A 23,571-nucleotide genomic window follows, 5' to 3' on the forward strand; every position below is an offset into this window, starting at 1 on the left:
AAACCAGCCCATGTGGACTTGGCGCTGCCGGTCGAGGTTCAGACACCGCGGCGCAGGGGCAGACAGCCAAACAGAGGCTGATCCAGACTGTGGACATTGGGGGGTGTATTGCCGGTTCTGGGGGGGTTATGTGGCGACCCACTTTCTGCGCAGGCGAATCGGCTCACAGATAGCCAGCGCGCAGGGGGAGACTTCGGTAACGCACCTCTCACGTCATTTCCGCCCGGAGAGGTCGGGCGCTAGGGATTACATGCCAGCGCTGCGAAGCTTGAATAAACTAGACTCGAAACGGCTTACCGACTGCGTGTTGTTATTTCAGCGCTGTGTGTAGCACATCGCTACAGTAGACTATTTTCTAAACAGGTGAAAATTCAAAAATCAGATGTGTGAATGGACTTGCAGATCTCATGCAGGATTCCCTAAAGGTTAACTTGCAGGTCGAGTCAGTGGTGAGGAAGGCAAATGCAAAGTTGTCATTCATTTCGAGAGGCCTAGAATATAAAAGCAAGGATGTAATACTGAGGCTTTAGAAGTTATTGGTCAGACTGTACTTGGACAATTGTGAGTAGTTTTGGGCCCATTGTCTTATAAAAGATGTGCTGGCATTGCAGTGGTTCCAGAGGAGGTTCACAAGAATGATTCTGGGAATGAGAGGGTTAATCTATGAGGAGCATTTGACGGCTCTGGCCCTGTACTCACTGGAGTTTAGAAGAATGAAGGGGGATCTCATTAAAAACTGCTGAATATTGAAAGGCCTAGATAGAGTGCACGTGGGGGGGGGGGGGGGGATGTTTCCTGTAGTAGAGAAGCCTAGTACCTGAGGGCAGAGCCCCAGAATAGAAGGACGTCCATACATTGCCACAGATAGCTATGGACACCAAGTAATTGGGTATATTTAAAGGAGAAGTTCTTAATTAGTAAGGGTGTCAAAGGTTACTGGGAGAAAGCAGGAGAATAGGACTAGGAAATTGTGAGGGCTAATATATCAGCGATGATGGAATGGCGGAGCAGACTCGATTACCCTAATTCTGCTCTGATGTCTCCACTTAACATCACTTCTGCTGGAAGGGCATTCCACCATGTTCTGGGTAAAATAACTTGCCTTATAAATATCCTTTGAACTTTAAATCAAATAATTGACATTTCCACTCTAGGAAAAAGACAATATCTACCCTAACTATAACTCCCATAACTTTATCCCTCAACATCGAATGTTGTGGTAAATGTGGGCTCACTTTTAACAGTTAAGAAAAACTTGGACAGGTACATGGATGAGAGGTGTATGGAGGGATATGGTCCAGGTGCAGGTCGGTGGGACTAGGCAGGAAAATGGTTCAGCACAGCCAAGAAGGGCCAAAAGGCCTGTTTCTGTGCTGTAATGTTCTATGGTTCCAGAGAAAACAACCCATGGTTGTTCTGAAGGCTTCCCTCAATGATGTGAGTGGAAAGACAGGAAGGTGAAAATCAGATAAACTGTGAAGTTTTATCGAGGGGGTTTGAGTCCATAACTGGTCTTGCAGCAGCAACAAGTCTCTCCCTAAATCAAGGGTATTTTTTGTCTTCTCAGCTCTTCATTTGCACGTGTTGAGAAGTGGGCTAGTAATCCAGAAAGCATGAATTCCAATCATTCCATAGAAGTCTGAAGTACCTGGGTCTTTTCCTAACTTTGGGGAGAAATTATTACTCATTCAGTGCAGAGTTTTGAACAGAACAGATTGGTGAATAGCGCCTCCACAGCTGTGAAATAACACCCTGAGTAATTCATATGTACTGATGATTTCCAGTGAAATTTTCCTGGCAGCATTAGTTCATTAATTTAAAAGTGTCAGATAAAGGGGGGAAAAAGGTTTAAAGTTATAACTAGAGAAGCTATTTCAATCCCTATGGAATAATGATATTGAAGAAACTGGCTAAGGCCTCACAGTCCATCTGTCATTACTGGACATAACTTCTGTGTATATAATAAAAACAGGAAATGTTGCAGATACTCAGCCTATCAAGCAGTGTCTGTAGAGAGAGAGAGAGAGAGAGAGAGTTTAGGCCAATGAATCTTGATCAGAACTGGAAACTGGAAAATGAGACATGGTTTAAGTCGTGATTGGAGGAGTGGGTGGAGTTTTGATTTGGTAGTGGAGAATGCCTGTGATTCAGTGGAAACAAAGATTGCGAATGGGCACAATTTCCACCTCAGGAAGCCTGGAGCATTCCGGGCAATTAGAGAAAAGGATGCAACAATACTGGATGCTGAACACTATCGCTGCTGAAAATGTGATGTAAAAGTGCATTCTGGAAATGCTCAGTTATTCATATAGCATCTGTAGTGAGAAAAACACTGAATAGACCTCTATAACTTTGAAACCACATTGATCATAGTAAAGTGGGCACCACCCATCAGAATAATAAGGCCGAGCAAATAACTGCATGTACTTTCCAAAGGGAAACCACATTGCTGACTCTTGTTGATTTTGGGAGGTATCATAATCTCAAATCTTGCAACCACCTCATTGCCAAATTTCCACCGGACACCAACTTTGCAGCATGTCATCTTCAAATGCAATTGCAAAAGTCCTATACATCAGGAGATAACCAGTTAATTCTAGATTCTTATTAAACCACCTGTATCCTATTACAAAATCACATATAAATTACGTCAAAGCAAAAATGTCAAAATAGCCATATAACAATTACAGCACGGAAACAGGCCATCTCAGCCCTTCTAATCCGTGCCGAACGCTTACTCTCACCTAGACCCACTGACCCGCACTCAAAATCTATTGCAATACTGTACAAAGTGCAAGATTTCTTAAATCAGGAATCTTTGTATGCATTATACTGTTCACTTATAGTCCCATACATGACTTACTGTGTAGAGGCAAGGGGAAATACATACAAAACAAATACAAACTCTATTTTTCTACTCCAAAAGAAAGTGATATGAATTGTAAATAAGACAAGTTATTACGAGCCAACCAGTCCACTATTTCTTCAACTAAATACTTTAAAATTCAGAGATTTCGTAGATTTTAAAATAATACAAATCATGTATAAAGTAAAAAATGGACAGTTACCACAAAGTATCCAACGGTTGTTTAAAATGAGAGAAAGTCAACATTTGAGAGGAACATGTATATTTCAAAAACAAAGGATAAGAAGCAATGTAAAAAATCATTGTAGTTCAGGCAGAGGGGTGAATCTATGGAACAGTTGTAGTGAGAATTTAAAAAACATGCACCACACTTAAGTTTAAAAAATTATTTTAAAATAATTTAATGAACAAATATAAAATACATGATTTAAAATGAATGGGAGTAATGTGAATAAATGATACTTAGAATTGGATTTTGTATTAAAAGATTATGATATTTTTTGTTTTGATGTGATGATTGATACCAAAGAAATTTTTGTATAAGGAAGAGGGGTAGGCATAATAAGCTGAAGCTTCAGCCTGCACCCTCTTGGTCTGTTTTAAAGATTTTTTAAATTTAATTTTGTTTTATGAAATCATCGATGAAAATGATGCTTTTTGTTATGTTTCTACTGACTGAAATAAAATTTCATTCATTCATTCAAAACTGTTATAATTGAAATATATAAATAATATCTCCAATGTCCCTATGATTTTGTTTTCCTGGAATTGTGGTGACCTGGAAATTAATTGTGGAGGCTGCAAAACATTCTTGGACCAGTCCTACCATCCATGGATGATTGGCCTCTCTCCAAATTCTGTCTTCCAAATGGGCCAGCTTTTCACCTCTCTCCTCACTCAACTGAAAGTGAGTGAGAATGAAATACTTTCACACATCAAGTGTTGCTGATTGACAGAAAGATAATGCCAGAATATAAGACAGTCTGTTCATTGAGTCTGTTCACTTCCTTCCTTGGAGTTAAGTTATTGTGGCCTAATTAAGGAAGTGGATTACAACTTGTCCCCTGAATATCTCATTCATTTTCAAGTGAAATGTTACATGGAACGTACAGCACAGAAACGTGCAATATGCCCCAGTGCTCCACGTTGATGCCAGGTTCCATGTTTAAACCATTCTCTGGTTAAAGAACCTTCAGCTAAATTGGGCAGCAGGAAGCAAGTGCTCCATAGGCCAGTTTTAACACACCCCTTTCATGACAACCTCCAGTTCCTTTGGCATAGAGGCAAAGTGGTCAGATCACTTCAACCACAAACAAGAGAAAATCTGCAGTTGCTGGAAATCCGAGCAACACACACACACAAAAAATGCTGGAGGAACTCAGCAGGCCAGGCAGCGTCTATGGAAAAGAGTATAGACGATGTTTCAGGCTGAGTCCCTATAGCAGGACTCATTTCAACTGCAGTGCTTAAAGATATAAGCTCAAGCCAAACATACAAATTAAATTTGAAGCAATAGTGCTGATTTTTAAAGGCCTCATCTGGTTTTGTCAATACCTATTGAGAGTGCGGGGGCCTGCAGTGAGATGATCCCCCCCCCCTCACTGATTGAAGGGTGAAGCCTACAGTTGAGACCAAGGTAACATGGATGGATGTGGTCAGGGTAGTCAGCAACAGCAGTGTTGTACTGCATCAAGGAAAATGAGAATGAATAGAGAGCGTGAGTCACTGACAGTGTATTGTCCTACATTCTAACGTACAAATCACCATAGTATCACATTCACTCTGTCTTTTCAAACTTACTCTACAACATAGAGAATCAGGATCAGGTTTAATATCATTGGTTGTTTTGTGCAGTGCTACAAATATGTCCCATCTCCTTTTAAACTTTTCCTATCTATGTACTGTAGTCCTCCCAAGTATCATTTAGATGTTGCTAATATACCTGCTTCAAGCACTTCCTGTGGCAGCTCATTCCATATACTGACCACTCTCTGGATGACAAAGTTGCCCTTTAGTTTCCAATTAAAATCTCTCCCCTCTCATCGTAAACCCGTGCATCCTAATTCTTGATTCCACAACTCTGAGAAAAAGACTGCACATTGATGCCCCTCATGATTTGAAACACCTCCAGATAAGATCACTCCTCATTATGTTATACTCCAATGAAAAAAGACACAACCTGCTCAGCCTCTCTCCATAACTAACTTTCTTGAGTCTCAGCAACATCCTCGTAAATCTCCTCTTTCCAGCTTAATGGCATCTTTCCGAGAGCAGCGAGACCACAACTGAACACCAGATGCAGCCTCACTAACATACCTTACAACTGCAACATAACATTGCGACCTCTGTACTCCATGCCCTGACTGATGTCGGCCTTCTTCATCATTCTGTCTAACTGTGATGCCATTTTCAGGGAACCATGGACTTGTGCTTGTACTTCCTCTGTTGTACAACACTTCCAGTGCCCTACCACTCACTGTGAACTCCTTCCCTGATTTGTCTTCCCAAAATGCAACAGCTCACATTTATCCAAATTGAACTCCATTTGCCATTCCTCAGCTCACTTACCAAGGTCCCTGTGGAAATCCTGATAACCATCTTCACTATCAGTGGCACCTCCTATATCAGTGTCTAACTTACCATCAAGACTTTGTAGATTCTCATTTAAATCATTGGTATTAATGTCAAATAATAGTGGGCCTAGAACTGGCCTCTGGGCTATACTACTACAGGCAGTCTTCAAGTCTGAAAACCAACCTTCTGCCATCTACCTCTGGTTCCTATCATCAAGCCTATCGCATATCCAATTAACTAGCTCACCCTGGATGCCACGCAGCCTAACTTGCCACACCAGCCTACCATGCGGAACCTTATCAAAGGCTATACTGTAAAGAACTTGAAGGGCTTGCATTTATATAGTGCCTTTCTAGTTGCATACCAGCCGGACTTGGAGCGTCTGGAAGCCGTTGCAGTTGACGAATACTCCTGAGTTATCTGGGCTCTCTCAGTCTTCACATAATGTGCTCTAACCCGAGGAAGCTGTCCAGAGCTACAGGTCTAAGCTCTGCCTCACTGTGACCCAAGCTGTGGCAGGAAAGGTTGACATACCGTAGCTGACGTCTTTAACAACGTCGCCTCCGCAAGATCACGCAAATGTCCCCAGCTGACCCAGAGGCAAAAATCTGCAGCTGAGTTTAGTAGTCACATTGACAATCACTGTTACAGCATGACCAGTGAGGAACATCTCTTGCTTCAATACCTGTCCAATTCCTTTTTGGAAGCCTTGACCTTCCGTTCCCACCTTCCTGATCACAAAAAAACAACTTATCTAAAAAGGACACCTCATGCATTATGCATACTTTTTGGCATTGACAAGACAAAAACAGTGGATTTTTAAGCATAGGAGACAATTACTAGAGATGCCCCAGAGGGAGCAGCACTGGCTATTCATAATTTAGAAATAGCTTGGATGAAAATATGGACAATAAAATATATATTCATTTTTCTCTTTATTATTGGCAAGAGTGATGGGGGAAGATGCAAAGGTAGACGCGGGGTCAAGTAACTGGCTAAGAAGATGACAGGTGAAGTATATTGGAGAAGAAATGGTAAAACAATGTTCTTTTAAACAGTGAAAAATGACCAAACATTAGTGTACAGAGGGGTTTGGGTGTGCTGGTCCACAGGAAGCAGAGAGTAGAACCAGCAACCTGGTAGAAGGGCAAAATAATATGTTGACCTTTGTTGTAAGAGGGTTGGAGTTTATGAGGAAGGAGGTCCTGCTGTAGTTGTGAAGGGCTTTAGTGAGACCACATCTTCAGAAATGTGTTGCGCCTGTAGGTAAACGATTTACTCGTCTTAGAGTTGGCGCAGCATTGTTTGAATCCCATCTTGCTCCTATAGCTAACTCACCGTCACACGTCATTCGCTCAGCAACAGTAGTATCACGAGTGAATTTGAAAGTGGCTTTGGAGCTGTGTTTAACCACAGGCATTTGTGTATAAAGCACAGAGAAGGAGGCTAAACATGCAGCCTTGAGGTGCACAAGTGTTGATAATCAGTGAGAAGGAGATGTCATGACCAATCTGCTTTTGAGTGAAATGTGATGATAAGGTAGTTGAGAGGGAGGCATAGAGGCCCAGGTCTTGAAGCTTGATGATGAATTCGGATGGGTTAAGGAACATGATCAACTTTGATCTAATTAACTAGCTGCGTGGCTTCATGAACTATAGCACCTCATCTTGCTATTGCTTATGTTCTTCCCACTGGAATATAGAATACATCATAAACATGGAATTTCTGTGCAGATCTTTGAAGAAAGGTGAATTCCATAATTAGGTAAATGATAGATTCACTTATAACATTAGCAACTTATAATACAGGTGCTAAAGTTATCTGCTGCCCCCTGGTAGCAACATTGCACTGTACAATTTATTTTCAGTATGCAGCAAATGATTGAATAAATATTACACTGGATAACAATAGCAAAGATAATAAAAATAGTTTTTGTTGCCTGCAGATCATGCAGTTTTTGGGGGCTTGGTGGGTGCTGACGCCTTTTGCTGAAGCGGGCAGGGGGAAGGGGAGGTTGATGCATTAATACTTTGCCGCTGCCCGTGCAGGGGGAGAGGGGGCTTTGGGGTTCTGATGTTTTTCTGTCATTCATTCTCTCAGGGTTCTTCTGCTTCCGTGGATGTCTGTGAAGACTAATTATTTCAGGTTGTATACTGTGTGCATTCTCATTATTTTGCTCTCTTTTGCACTACTTATTGAATTTTTATATATGTTGTATCGGAGTTTATAGTAATATTTTATGTATTGCACTGTACTGCTGCCACAAAGCAACAAATTTGACAACGTATGTCAGTGCTAATAAACCTGATTCCGATTCAGATTCTGATTCAGTACACCATTATTACTTGGTCCCCTTTACACAATTTATTCAATTGTAAACGAATTTCAGGGTTTACTCGCCCTGGCCAGAATCCCTACCTTCTTGACCTCTTCACATTTTAAACATACAGTAGCTCCGTCACTTAGATCAGTCAAAGTGGTTTTCTACACTAGGAGGCACAATAGCTACAGGAAATATTCATTATGTAACCCTACTAGGATTTAACTGGGGTGTTTCATATTTCATCCATTTCACTGTATCAGTAACTAAAACATTACCAGAACCTTCCCCCCACCCCACACACACATCATAACACTCCCTACAGTATGTATATTTGACCTCTACCTCCCTTGATTACCTGGAGCATAGAAAACTTCTGCTGACACTGGATGTGTGTAATGTTGATTTAGTTAGGATGGCAACTGATCTAATATCACTTGTTTTATCCCACAACTGAAAATAAAACGTCATCCTGTTGAGTCCAGTAATGTTGTGGGCTTGACTGCCCGTCCAGCCTGGTCATTGCCCACTCTCGGCCACAGCGTCAAGAATGGTACCAAAAAATTACTCAACCTTTAGCATATTATCCAGTAAGATGGTGCAATTCTGCAGGCAGCTCACAAAACTACTAGATACTCTTCTTCTAGATATACTTCTGAATTATGGCTGATTGCAGCCTGTAATTTCCACTTTAGGGATGAACTTCTGAGCCAACTAAAAGATCTGGCGCTTTTGCGACCGCTGTCCTGGGGGATTCAGCAAGAATGAGAGGGGCAGCCATCAGTTCCTAACGGTGGAACGCGGACCCATTGTTGTCTCTGTTACTCCATGCCGATTAAAACGTTGAGCAAGATTCAAATCGATGAGGATGAGAGCAGGTGTTCAGTGCCATCTGCCCACATTTCACTGGTCTCCCTCGCGCTGCTTCTGGCAGAAGATACAGGAGCCTTGGGTCCACAGAGCTGAACTGACTGACTCGGTAGCTGTGGGCTTCTGGACTAGCTTCACCTGCTTCATTGGCTCGTGGATGTGGACTCCTTTTCGGGGACTCTGCAGTTTTGATGTTTGAAGGTTCTGTGTGTTACCTGCTTGCTTTTTGCTAGTTGCGCAATTTGTTCTTTTTTTGAACGCTGGGGATTTGATGGTCTTGTTCTGTGAGGTTTTTTTCTAAGTGGGTGCTATTGTGTTTCTTTGTGACTGTCTGTGGGAAGATGAATCTCAGGGTTGTATACGGTATAAGTACTTGGATAATAAAAGGACTTTGAAACTCTGAGGCCATTACCATTGGTGGAATTCCCCTGTATGCAAATGAACTGCTGTATAGACTACACCTCAGATGTGTTTTATTTCAGTAAAGGATTCAGGGGCATGCAGCTTGCCTCAGAAACATTTACTCTCTGCAAATGCCCTTCCCACCCCTCTGCTGACACAGGACAAAACTGGGCAGGCTTCTTTGCTGCTCCCCAGAAACACGGATATTGAATAAGAGAAGGAGTCTGTACGTCCCTGAACCTCGATTTACTACCCAGACCTTTTACACTCCAAAGATACCCACAACCATACTCAAACCATGAACCAATGCAGGAGAAAATGGGTAACCAGCTCCAGCTCAGAACTTAATCTGCTTCTAACAAAGCCAGGATGAAATGTCAACAGGCAAGTCAATAAATGGGAGCTGTTATATTCCCATTTCTAGTTGTGAAAATGGTTCCTTGAGGTTGTTATAGCTGCTGGTAGTAATAGGGACAAGGTCCCACTGCGTATTAAAGGCTCCCAATGACATGTGTCTCAAATAGCCTCTGACAAGCATGTCCAGCTTCTGGCCTTCTCGTGTGGCTTAGCTACTAAGCTCAGAACCGTTTCTACTGACAAGAGAAGGGGCAAAGGCAGGTGACTGGTGCCATAAAACTAGTCGCTTTGGGCAAATCGGGCTTGTCAGTCATGGTTGCCAGCTCACCTAAGAGAAAGAAAGCTCTGATCTCACACTTCCACTGCCTTGTGGCTGTACCCGTTCATGAGGAACGCTTGGGGAGTAAACTCCGAGGGAAAAATCCGGAGCTGGAATCCTTAAGGCAGTTCTATGTTGAGTTCAATGCTGACTGGCAACCCCTACGATGCCTCTGGTACCAAACTGTATCGCTCTCTGCCATTCCTTTGGGCTCATCAGTTGCATGGAGATGGGAGTCAGCTGCACGGGCAACAGCTTGCTCTCCGTATCGTACTGCCCTGGCTCACGTATCATGAAGACAGCTGGGACGCAACATTCATGGTTGACCCACTCAACATAGGGCCTCATTTGTAAAAGAGTTGTTTTTTTCTTAAAAACATTAACACTACAGCCTGGAGATTCAGGGTAAATGGGGTGTATGGAGTGTCCAGGGAGGGGCAGCACCTTTGGTGAAGGGGCTAGTGTTCATTCCAGGGCAGCTCACCAACCTTTGGTCTCCACCGGACACTCAGTTCTCACCTGTGGCTCCAAGTAGCTGTTTGCATGTGACAGCGGTCAGACCCTGTACTCGTTGGGGTATGAGGCCCCTGGCTACCCTCACCTAGTTTAGCCCTCCTATTGAAGCTAAATAGGAGGGCTAAACTAGGTGAGGGTAGCCAGGGACCTCATACCCCGACGAGTTAGGGACATGCCTGTCCCAGCATGTGAAGTCAGCTCCGGCAGACTGGACGGAGAAGATCTACAGTGAGATCCAATGGCCAGGAAGGTGGTACCGTAACACTTCATGGAGATCAAAGAGCATGACGATGCTTGTTCATTCCACTGGACCCAGACGCCTGAGGTCGAGAAAGTGGAACTGCCCTTGTACAACAGCTTTATCACTTTAAAACTCTCCCACACAGGTGTCCTGTCATTGTCATTGTTACAAATGAGGAGCAACTCTGATAGGCAGAAGGGTGCAAAGTCCCCCCACCCTTTCTGAGAATCGCAAAATCGCTACTATTTCGGGTCTGATACCAAGGAAATGAGAGAGAGACAACGCAGAGATACACAAAAGTGGAATGTCTCCTCCTAACAAAAGCGGAACGGAACCACTGATTAATGCGATTGTCTCTTGGAGAAGGATTGTGTATTGAGTACTGTTCTATTCGTTGAAACCCCTCAGGGGGCAACCAGAGTGGTCTGGTTGATGAGTTGCATCATCCCAACCTGATTGACACCTGAGACCCCGTGAGTGGGGATAAAAGTAAGGACTGGGGAACACCCCTCAGACGCACCAGGAGAGACGCTACGAGACCAGTGGGGGCTTGTGTGTGTGTCCACCCTTGCCTGGGTGATGAGTCCTCCACGGAAAAACAGTCTAGCTAAAGGACGGAGGGGTCATACGTGAATGGCCGCAACAACAATGCATCGACGGATCAAGATCGAAAAGGAAAGTTGGCAAGTCAATAGCTGTTACTGTTCTCTCTCTCTCTCGCTCTCCAACAATTGCAACACAGCAACCAACAACTACCGCAGCCTGCATGAACTGAACTGAACTTTATATTTCCATTGGACAATTCATTATCCCCTAGACAACGATAGAGCTTATTTCTTACTGATTATTTTTATACCCGCCCTATTAGGTTTAGTCTTGATGACGTATATTATCTGTATATTTGCATTGATTTTATTTTTGTGTATTTTTACTAATAAATACTGTTAAAAATAGTATCACCAGACTCCAACGGATACTCCTATCTTTGCTGGTAAGATACCCAGTTACAGAGTTCATAACATCATACATAATTGACAACCACCATAGGGTAAATACTTAAAATATTCTGCAATGCCTCACACATTAGCCAACATAATGAAGAGCACTTTCTCACCTTCATTACAACTTGCTTTCCATGTAACTGGCAGAAGGCCCCACTTCCCTATCCCATGTAAATACCAGCAGGAGATGGTGGCCATATTTTTCCCATAGTCCTTCAATTCACATTACTGCACCCAGTGACCTTTGAGGTGTCGGAGGAAGCAAACCCCTCAAGTGCCTGGATGGAAGGAAATGGCCTTGCAATGAATCCCCCTCCTAATGTGATAGCCCTAATACCGCACCTGTTGAAGGCCTTGCTTTAGTCTGAGCCTTTCCACAGTAAAATTGTTGTAGGAGTTAACGCTCATCCAAACTCCTCTGGTGGGACAGTAGCTGCTTCTGGCCCGTACAGGTTAGTGTTACACTGTCACCACTACTAGGAACGAGCAAGAGAATGAAATAGAAGGCTGAGAACCATCAGCGTATATTGTCGTATTCCTAATTATAGCTTTCAAAAACCTTTGTAGATATTAATGTGCATTAAGTATGTCAAGAAAGATGTTACACTGACAGTTTTATGTTACAACAATGATACTCTTTTCTAGCAAGTATCACATAAACAGGCATAGAATGGAAGGATACAGATCAGGTGCAGGGGGATGAATTGGCAGAGACAATGTTGGCCAAAGGGCCTGTTCTTGAGCAGTACTGTTCTATGTTCTTTATGCTGTTGTCTTACCTCACAGGCTGTCTATTTGCTAGAGAGGAGTCTGAACACTCACAGGTATACACCCCACTACACTTGAAAGAAGACATCTTCCCAATTTGCGAACTGTTATGCCATGAACCTGGCGCTCCTGAAGCAAGGATATGGTGATCCCATCACTGCTCAGTAGCACTTTAGTAATATGCAGAGGCCACATCTGAGAACTGGTGTTGGATGCATAGAGTAGAGATGAGGGGCTCAGGGCTACAGTCTGGCTGGCGTAGTGAATGCAGGCTTTTCTGGGCCCTGGCAGAACCTGCTCCAAATGTTGACAGACCACCCGGATCCTACAGTTACTCTCATCACCCATCTGTTGGAGGCGGTGCGATCCGTTGTCCCTCCTCATCTTGGAGATGTTTCTATGACGACAAGCTCAATGCTGGACACTGGGCAACTGGGAGGATGGTTAGGGCCTCAGTTTTTCAGGCACTTCAATGTGTGTGGCACCTCTTTGCTAATGCACAGCGCAGTTCTGAGGTAATGCTTCAACCAATGGCCTTCTGACTCAGAAGCAAGATTCCATTACTGTGGAAAAGCTACTCTCCTCCAAATTTTTAGTTATAGATCTGATCACTCAGTTAATGAGCTAGTTCAGGATTTTTCACTGCCCATATCTTTTGCACAAAGGAGCTTGTTGATTCTTAGCATCCAGGAGGGATATGACACACAGAATGAAGCCAGAGATAACCTTTAACATAAGATTAACTCCATTTTTTTCAGAATAATATTTTGCAGTGCAACACAGTTGGAAGTATAAAATGCTGCCTTGCCTGAGTTTTCGACATTACCTCCATGTTGGAGAGGTTCATGTTGAGCTCCTGAAGACGTGCTGCCCTCCATTCCTCAGCTGTGCTTGTCATGTAGTTGTCAGTTAGGGCATCCCAGATCCTGGAATGAGAAAGGTCATTGTTAGTAGTCAGCAGCACACAGCCCATCTGATGCCCGGCCTCCAGCTGGGAGCACAAATGTCCTTTGTCACTCCACAGAGGAGCTGCATCTGGCCCACAGGCTAACAATCAGCATGTTTAATCTGATGAACCAGCTGACTGTCAGGGGCATTTGTCTGCGTGATTCAAAGTGTGCAGGTGCACCCAAATCCCAGGTACAATAATCAGGAGGAAAGATTGTACAGAACATAGCACAGGAATAGGCCCTTCGGCCCATGACGTCTATGCTGAACACAATGCCAATCTAAATCCCTTCCACCTGCACGTGATCTATCTCCCTCCGTTCATGTTTCTATCTCAAAGCCACTATTGTATCTACTTCCACCACCACCCTGGCAGGACTCTGTGTAAAAAATGTGTTCCGCACATTCCCCCTCCCCACTGCTTTAAATACGTGTATATGAGCTCTAGACATTTGCATCAAGGGCAACATTCTTACAGTTTACTCTATCAATGCTTCTCCTGGTTCTATAAACTCTATCAGGTGACTAACAGCTCATTGATAACAAAAGCCAACTTCCTGATCCACTCCTCCCAATCACCCTTTTCATGCTCTGTCTCTCTCAGCTTCTCACAGATATTCTGTAACTTCCCTGGCTCATCTCTGCAGTAGTCCATCTCCCTCTCTCTGTCGCAGACCCAATCTCTCTCTGCTGTAGTCTCCTTTTCTCCCAACTCTGCCCAAAATCACTTTAACTCCCCTATCTTTCCCTATGCACTTACCATTGTTGCAGATATTCTTTACAGCCTTACTAAATCCTGTAGTCAGTCCTGTTGAGGCAGAGATCTATCTTTCTTCATAGCCTATGAGCTTCAAGCTGACAGGCAGCTTGAGGATGGGAAGGATTAGCCCCTTCTTCCAGGCATAAGATACCTCCTTCCCTTCTACCACATAGTCCATTCTGAGTTGTTCAAAGGCATTTCTCTACCTCGTGTCTTTAAGGTAGTCTTTTGTTGGTCTTTGCTGGCAATCTCTTTTAAGCACAACCACACCCATGATACCTTCATTTTCAGAATAACAGCAAACCACAGAAAAATAACAAATTAAAACTGGTCATATGATCAATTAGGAACTCCAGAAAAAATCCCTTGTGAGTGCCTTTTTAACAAGTTCCTGACAGTGTTTATTTATTCTATCCAAGGTGTTGACAAAAGGTCCTTCTGCAACTCCAGTACCTGTTGTAATTCCTCTCAAACAAGTCCTTGGACGTGTTCAACTCTGCAATTTAAAAAAACAATTCTGCTTCTCTGCACGTTTCCCTCATCAAGATGACTCAGGAGATGAGATCACAAGTCTGTCTCTTCGAAAACAAATTGTTAATTTGTGAGGTGAGACACAATGATACTTTCACTTTGATCCAATTAGGGCAACTCCTGAAGAATCCACTGTCAGAAATTCCTCCAAGTGTTTCAGTATTATTAACACTGGTCTCAAATTTTGCTCTACTATTTTGAACTAAATCCTGGAGTGGGGCAGACTTCAACACACTGACCTGGTTTCTACATTAATTATCTTTTCAAGACCACTGTAATAGGCCCCTCAGGGCTGATTAGAATTTCATCTAATAAGTATGCTGATTCTGTCCCCTGGGTGTCTAGTATAAGATTTCTGAATCCCACCAGTTAACTGTCATCCTTTACCTGGCTTTGTCAGTGTGGTTCAGTCACATGTGCACTTGAACGTAGTTCCCCAGTGGCATTGCGCGATTCTTTTCAAGGTAAATCCTCAGTTATCAAATCCAGGGCAATTGCTAATGTCTGCCTTGAAGCAGACACAACAAACGCTGCAGATGCACTACAGGTTCCGACATCTATAGCCACTTTACCTTGATAATTTATCAGAGCAAGATTCCAGCCTAGGTTGAAAGACTTACACTACAGGGTGTAAACCTCCCAGTGAGGAGCTTTTTTTAAAAATAATTCATTAATAGGGTTTGAAGTACCTGGACAGCTTTGATCAGTTTTGACCTGCTTAAGAGGCTTTGCTGCAAGCTGGTCCTGGAGCTCCTGTGGTATGAGGCTAGAACCTGGGAGAGGGTAGGAAAGTTGGGGCTAGGATTGGGTGGGGAGATATTGAGGGAAACCTGGAGGAAACGCAAGGCTGATTGATGAGGAGATCCCTTGATTAAAGATCAGGGGTGATTAGGAAGAGAAATTGGGGTGGTGAGGATTGGTGGGAGAGATCAAGGTTTGGGGAATATGCCAGACATTAGAAAAGAGAAGATGATAGGCAGCAGACTGGTGTGAGAACTTGTTAAAAAGTACTAACAAAGGATTTTTTCTGAAGTTCCTAATGCTGCCCTGAGACAGATGATTAAATTGATCATATGACCAGTTTTAATTTGTTGTTTTTCTGTGGTTTGCTAAGTTTGTTATTCTGAAAGTGACATCATGGGTGTGGCTGTGTTTAAAACGGATTGCCAGCAAAGGCCAACAAAAGACTACCTCTCCATCACTATGTGCTCACCACTCCCACATGCCCAAGCTATCTCGTTTTTATCCGGATATATCTCCCTACTGCAATAGATGTAACAATGGAGAGGCTTCACTAATCCATTTGTTTTGGATATGCCCAAATCTTGAAAAATACTGGAAGGAAGTATTCCAAACTTTTTCTGTACTTTTTAAAGTGAATTTTAAGCCTAACCCTTTGACTTCCTTGTTTGGTATTATTGGAGAAAAAGGCATAACTTTGGAGACATCTGATTTGCATATATTGGCTTTTATTTCTCTTATAGCTACTGGGACGATGTTGCTTAAATGGAAGGATGTTGCTCCGCCTACTCATGCTCAATGGTTACGTGATGTTATGTCATGCTTAAATTTAGAGAAGATCCGTTGTTCAATTTCTGATTCTAACCAAGACTTTCAAACATTGTGGGGACCATTCTTGAACTATTTTCAAAACCTTTGATTTGGTGTTAAAGTACAGATGTTGGCTAATAACAGAAATCACTATGTGATAAGGATATTTTTCTATCTTTCTTTCTTTACCAAACAGCTTTGACTTTGGTAGTGGGTTTAGATTATTTTTTTTAATAAAATGATTATAATTCAAATTACAATTTAATTAATGAATGTGTTTGATTATGAATATAGGGTACTGCGATTGTAAGTGTGATTTAAATATAATGTATTTGGTACTATTCTATCTTTTTTTGAATCATAATACATATCCTCATGTACTCTGTATTCTTTTATGTGAAAATTAATAAAAATATTGAAAAAAAAGACTACCTTGAAGACACTGGTAGAGAACTGCCTTTAGACAACTCAGAATGGACTAGTCACAGGATGTGCTTAGGTCTGTGATTTGGGATGTATTGGGAGAGAGATTGTGAAGATAAGGGAAGTACTATTGGGCTGTGGAATACTGACCTACAAGCAGAAGTAATAGACTGGACCTTCCTCTTTCTTTGTACCTTCTCAGTTCCTAAATGTCGAGAACTCAGAAAACACAGCCTGCAGAGAATGAATCATCCTACATCCATTTTCTGTTACAATGGGGACATTCGGGGAAAGCTGAAACCTGTTTCCAACTTTTAACATTTTAGTCACCTCTTGAAACTCACATATTTTGGAGGTAAAAAACTGACCCAATATTTCAGGTTAATAGTCATATCAGAATAGGTAAAATAATAGGAATGAAGAAGTTTTAAGCAAGTACTCAGTATAAAAGATAGAAGTCTGCCTGGCTAGAAAAAACTCCCCAAACCAAACCAAAGCCAAAACAAATTAATCCAAGCCAAATGCTGTGAGAATCCTTTCCCAATCTAATCCAATGAAACCATCAACATAACTGTAACAACTTAAGCATACAATTAATATGCCAATCTAATGCCCTTCCTTTGGACAACATTGGTGGTGTGGAGAGGGGAGACTTGCAGCTTGGGCAACTGCCAGTCTCCCATAAAAAAAACCTTGCCCAGGCTTGCACCCTGGAAACTTTCCAAGGTGCAAATCCATGGTCTATCGAGACTAACAGAGGCCTACACACACACACACACACACACACACACACACAATATGCCAATATTATTAAGCAAAACATCCTGACCTGGATAAAGTACTGAGACAGACCAGCACAGGATGCCCCAACTTAATTCAAATATGAATAAATACCTGAGCCAAACCAAACTTGACACCTATAGAAAGTCACATGAAAAACACAGAATTCTGGAAGAACTTAACAGGTCAGGCAGCATCTATGGAGTGAAATGGACAGTCAGTGTTTCACACTGAGGTTTTTCAACATTCCTGACAAAGGGGTTTTGACTCAAAATGGCAATTGTGCATTTCTTTCCATAGATACTACCCAACCTGCTGAACTCTTCCAAAATTTTGTGTGTTGACATATACATAGTCAGGTCTTGTCAGGTCTGATCTCAAAGCCAGGAAGAGGATTCACCTCACATGGACTTGAAATTTTACACAGCACAAATCCCAATGTTTCTGGGAGAGGAGGGATGGAGTCATTTCTCCACCCATCCTTCTCCTCGGACTGGAAGCACACGGTCTAATGGAAAAGCCCAAAACACCACAATATGTACCTGCTCTCCTGTCAGGGATTGAAAATGCAGAAACTGGAGTAAAATTACCTCAATGACCCAGAGAGGTATGTTGGCTGGAGTCAGGACCTTGTACTTTGGCTCTTGGTAGGGTGACCCATGCTAAACAAGTCAAAGGGTAGAAGCCAAACTAAGAATGGTCCACCAGTCCTTCAGGTTCGAGGGTTCATCTCAGGGCTAACAACCCTGACTGGTCCAAAAAAATAGTTATGGAAACAGCAGTTAAGAATCGTTCTATATCTGTGAACGGCAAGAGAGGCCAACTCCATCATCAAGACAGCACTTCATCGGATCCCTGAAAGGTGAAGGAAATGCGGGAGACCAAAGACAAATTGGCAATAGAGGGAGAAATGAGGACCCTGAACCACACCTGGGGCATTAAGAGAGACGAGCAAGGGCAGACAAAGATGGAGGACCTTTATTGCTGCCCTAAATCCCAGCGGTGTAATGAGCAGTCCATAAGCAGTAGGCAGAAAAATCACGAGAATGGTCAGGGTATGTGTAAGGAGCAGACAATGAAGGGGTGGCATGGTAGTGTAGTGGTTAGCACAATCACTTTACAACAACAGCTATAAGATTGGTGTTCAGTTCCTGGTGATCATTCAAGTGACGCAGTAGTCAGTAGGTTAAATAGCCATCATAAGTTGCCCCTAATGTGTAGATCGGTAGTAGAATCATGGAGGATCTGATGGGAACGTGAGTGAGTTAAAAATGAGAATAATTAGAATTGCTGTAATATGCAGTTGATGGTCTGTACTGACTCAGTGGGCTGAAGGGCCTGTTTCTGAGCTGTATCTCTCTACTCGTGGCTCCAAGTAGATGCTTGAGTGCAACAGCAGCCACATCCCGATACATCACTGTGATAGGTGGGCTAAACCAGGTAAGGTCGCCAGCAGGCCTCACATCCCGGTGAGACGGGCATGCCTGTCGTAGCAAGTGAAGTCAATTCCGATGGACTGGGAGGACGCGATCAATAGATGTCCCAGCAGCCAGGAAGGCAGCTCTACAGCACCTCATGGAGAGGGAAAGGCATGACAAGGCACAGAGGAGCGATGGCCATCCTCTGCACCCAAGGAGGGCCCCAGTTGTGCAGACAATTTGTACCACTGGACCCAGACTTCTGTGGCCAAGAGAGTGGAACTGCCCTAGTGCGAGCGGCTTTTTCAGTTTAAAAATTCTCCCACGCAGGTTCCTTCATGCAGCTCACTGCACGAAAGCTAATATTGCACCCATAAACTTGTTCCCAAATGGCTGGAGCAAAGCATCCTGAGCAAGACCAGAGTGGCTGGCAAGCTGCTGGTGGGCCATCAATTCAGTGAAAGACACCCTTTGGTCAGCTTGAAACTTGTTGGTCTGCCAGAACATCAATATTTTTGTGGAGGAATATTGCCGACTGACACATTCCAGGCTGCAGGAATTCATGCTGAGGGACGCACTGAAGCTTGGTGCAGCCACCACAAGGACTCGGTGGGAAAAGACTACAGTACAGGGCTCATCCACTACTGCAGGGTCAGGGGTCAGGTTGGGTGAGGAATTCCCTCAATTATTCTAGTCGTGTTTCACCCCCAGTGGGCCACATGTATGGCAACAGTCTTATTGGTTTCAAGGAATGTAATAAAACTCCGCTTAAAGCATTGACTATGAATGTAAGGATGAAAAGGCATTGTACTGTCTTGTAAATATTTTTTTATTATGAATAAAGCTTATTTTGATTTTAAAAGTTTCCATGACCTTAATGTGGACGTACATGTTGCTTGCAAACTTGGATTCAAAAGCTACCTTCGAACGCAGAACAGAAGAAATGCACAGATCTAACTGTTATCGTCAAATACAACAGACAATCTTCTCTCTTTGACTCTTATTAAGTTTTAGAAGGTGTTGGTCAGACCACATTTGGAATATCTTGAGCAATTTTGGGCTCCATATCCTAAGCAGGGACGTGGCCCTGGAGAGAATCCAGAAAAGGTTCACAAGAATTATCACAGGAATTAAAGGTTTAACATTTGATGTCTCTGGGCCTAGGCCTATCCTCAATGGACTTCAGAAGGATGAGCAGGGACTTTATTACAATTCACCAGATACTACAGATGTGGATAGAGTGGATATAGAGAGGATATTTCTGTTAGTAGGAAACTCTAGGATCCAAGTGCACAACCTTAGAACGAAGGGATATCTCTTTAGAACTGAGATGAGGAGAAATTTCTTCAGCTGGGAGTGTTTAATCTATGGAATTCATTGCCTCAGAGGGCTGTATAGGCCAAGTCATTGGATATATTAAGGCAGTGACTGCTAGGTTCTTGATTGGTACAGGACTTAAGATTGATGGGGAGAAATCAGAAAAATGGGGTTGACAAAATTCAGCCATGGTTGAATGATGGAGCAGATTCAATGGGTTGAATGGCCTAATTCTCCTCCTATACCTTATGGTCTATTCATACGGTCTTCCTAAATGACCTGGCTCTAATTTTAAGAGTGCACTTATTTAGTTGTAAGTTACCAACAGAGAACTATCTGCATTTTTCCTATCAAATCCTTTTAATTGGTTTGCCCACCATTCTCTGTGCACCAGGGAATAGCAAGCACTTGATCAGATTTACTTAGGAATGGTTATAATTTGGAAACATTATCGGGAGGCCATAGAAACAGTGAGTCAGCAGGAGCTGAATTATTTAAAATATTGCTTTCGAAGCTATTGCATTTACTTGTTTTCACTCTGTCCTCAAATCTGATGGAGATGCTGACTCTTTTCTGCTATCCATTAAAATAATGGCCAATGTATCTTCATGCATTAAGTGTTTGTTGCTAAACTTTGCACAGTGGAGTCTCAAGGATTGACATCCAATAAACCAATTAAAGCACTATATTCTCCTGGTCATGTCAAACTACCTTTATCAACTGGGATGATTACATTAATGGGAGAAGTATAAACAGAGAAGTAAGATAAAGGCACGATGAGATTTTCTTTTCCCTGAATTGCTGGGATATATAGACTACAGATTGGTGATCCGACAGCCAGATTTTATATTGGGCAATACTCCCATGCAGGACAACAGGATTATATGCCCCAATATGTTTTGCAGGCTTTGCTAATATCCCAGAACATCACACATCCAGCCTTTATGTTGGAGATACTAAAGGACAAATGCTTATTGTTATTCTTGCTGGATTTTTAATGTGGAGGCTTGAATTTTAACAGCTTGAGGCTCATATCAAAATGCCGGAGAAAGAAGAGTTCAAAGTAGGTTCATTATCAAAGTATATAGGTGTCACCTGTTACGAAATCCCGTAACTGGATCGCTTACCAGCAAAGATAGAGAGGTCCGTTGAAGTCTGATGGTACTATTTTTAAAAGTATTTATTGATAAAGGGCACAAAAATAAGATTAAAGCAAATATACAGATAATATACGTCGTCAATACTAAATCTAAAGTACGGGTATAATAATAACCAATAAAAAAATAGCTCTATCGTTGTCTAGGAGATAATGTATTGTTCGATGGAAATATAACAGTCACTGTTAGTTCATTCAAGCTGCAGCGTTTTTGGGTTTAAGAGTGAGGCGTTTTAAACTTGCCCAAGTCTTTTATGATGCCAATCCGTTGAGTCAGGGGAGTTGGTTCCCCGTTGTTAGCTAAAAGCCGTTTTCTGTGGTTCCAGCCACCAATTCCAGCAACGGAACTGAACGCAAGTGGCCTCCTTCAGATGACTTCCTGCTGTTACGTGGTCGCTTAACGTTTCTTCTGGTGCGTCTGAGGGACTGTTCCTACAGACCCTCTTTTATCCTGACTCGCAGGGTCGTAGATATCAATCAGGTTGGGGGTGTGCACTCTCTCCCTCAACCAGCCCACTTTGCCTGAGGGCGTTCACGTAGTATAGTAGCTCAATCCACAAATTGGTCTCCAAGAGACAATGGCCATGTCCCGTAGCTTTACGTCGCCGGGGAAATGAGCCAGTCTGCGTGTCTCTTCTCTCATTTCCTGGGCCCCTTGGCCCAACCCAACAGTGATCTTGCGATTCTCACAAAGGAGGGGGCTATGGACATAACACACCACATACCATCCTGAAATTCATTTTTTGCGCACATACTTAACAAATCCAAGAACCATAAGAGAATCAGTGAAAGCCTGCATCCAACAGGGTGGACAAACAACCAATGTGCAAAAGACAACAAACTGCGCAAATACAAAAGAAAAAAGAAATACTAATCAATAAATATCAAGAACATGAGACGAAGAGCTCTTGACAATGAGTCCATAGGTTGTTGGAACACTTCAATGATGGGCAAGGCAAGTGAAGTTGAGTGATGTTATCCCCTCTGGTTCAAGAGTTCAAGGTTGAGGGGTAATAACTGTTTCTGAACCTGGTGGTGTGAGTCCTGAGGCTCCTGTACCTCCTTCCTGATGGCAGCAGAGACAAGAGAGCATGACCTGAGTGGTGGGGGTCCCTGATGATGGGTGCAGCTTTCCTGCACCATCATTCCGTGTAGATGAGCTCACAGTGAGGAGGGCTTTACCCGTGATGGACTGGGTTGTATTCACTACACTTTGTCGGATTTTTCATTGAAGGGCATTGGTATTTCCATATCAGGCCATATTGCAACCAGTCTATATACTCTCCACCATACATCTATAAAAGCTTGTCAAAGTTTTAGATGTCATGCTGAATTTTCGCAAACTTCTAAGGAAGTAGATGCACTGTTGTGCATTCTCCATGTGCTGATGGTCATTGTGGAGGAGATATTGTTGCTAATGGATCACCTTTAAAACTTTCTATTAATACCTGACCACCACCTTTCAACTAGTGTATTTGGCTCAGGGATGAGTTGCATCCATACAAGCTGTGAAGAGTGGAAGATGCCCATATCTGAGTTATTTTAACATTTGGTGGCTATTGAACACCAGGTACCACATAGGCGTGGCAGAGGAAGGTCTTGATCCAATGGCAAAGAGAGGAAAGAGGCTCTACTTCCCAGACACGTGTATGAGCATGTGCACGTATGCAAGCACTGACCAGACCCACACAACACAGGACGATGTGTGTGTTAAATAGCAAGCGCAGTAGCAACTGATCAGATGAAAGCTTTGCAATCCGACCACATCCAGTCAATGGCAGTGGATAACACGTGAATTTACAAACTAGGTGCAGGAGTAGCTCCCTTAGCCCCTCAAGCCTGCTCCGCCATTCAATAAAATCATGGTTAATCTGATTATAATCCTGCCACCCACATTAAGCTTTCTTATCAAGTCTCTAACTCTGCCTTAAAAATATCAAAAATGCTGCTACCACTGCCCTTTGGGAGAAAGGTTTCCAAAGACTCGTAGCTACCTGTGGGAAAACAAAACAATAGAACACTACAGCACAGTACAGGCCCTTCAGCCCTCCATGTTGTGCCGACCCATATAATCCTTAAAAAAATACTAAACCCACACTATCCCATAACCCTACATTTTTCTTTCATCCATGTGCCTGTCCAAGAGGCTCTTAAATACCCCTAATGTTTTAGCCTCCACCACTGTCCCTGGCAAGTCATTCTAGGCACTCACAACTCTATGTGTAAAAAACTTACCCCTGATGTCTCCCTTAAACTTCCCTCCCTTAATTTTGTACATATGCCCTCTGGTGTTTGCTGTTGGTGCCCTGGGAAACAGGTACTGACTATCCACCCTATCTATGCCTCTCATAATCTTGTAGACCCCGATCAAGTCCCCTCTCATTCTTCTATGCTCGAAAGAGAAAAGTCTCAGCTCTGCTAACCTTGCTTCTTACGACTTGTTCTCCAAATCA

General features: G+C 42.8%; 1 protein-coding gene across 1 annotated transcript in view; it reads right to left on the bottom strand.

The window, feature by feature from the left end:
- fez1 (fasciculation and elongation protein zeta 1 (zygin I)) overlaps positions 1-23,571 on the bottom strand; it is a 92,499-nt gene that overhangs the window by 50,508 nt on the left and 18,420 nt on the right. The window contains exon 2 of the mRNA XM_059957249.1: positions 13,061-13,160. Within this exon, the coding sequence (XP_059813232.1) occupies positions 13,061-13,160 (100 nt within the window). The remainder of the gene's footprint in view (positions 1-13,060; positions 13,161-23,571) is intronic.

Source organism: Hypanus sabinus, chromosome X2, assembly GCF_030144855.1.
Source record: "Hypanus sabinus isolate sHypSab1 chromosome X2, sHypSab1.hap1, whole genome shotgun sequence".
NCBI lineage: Eukaryota > Metazoa > Chordata > Chondrichthyes > Myliobatiformes > Dasyatidae > Hypanus > Hypanus sabinus.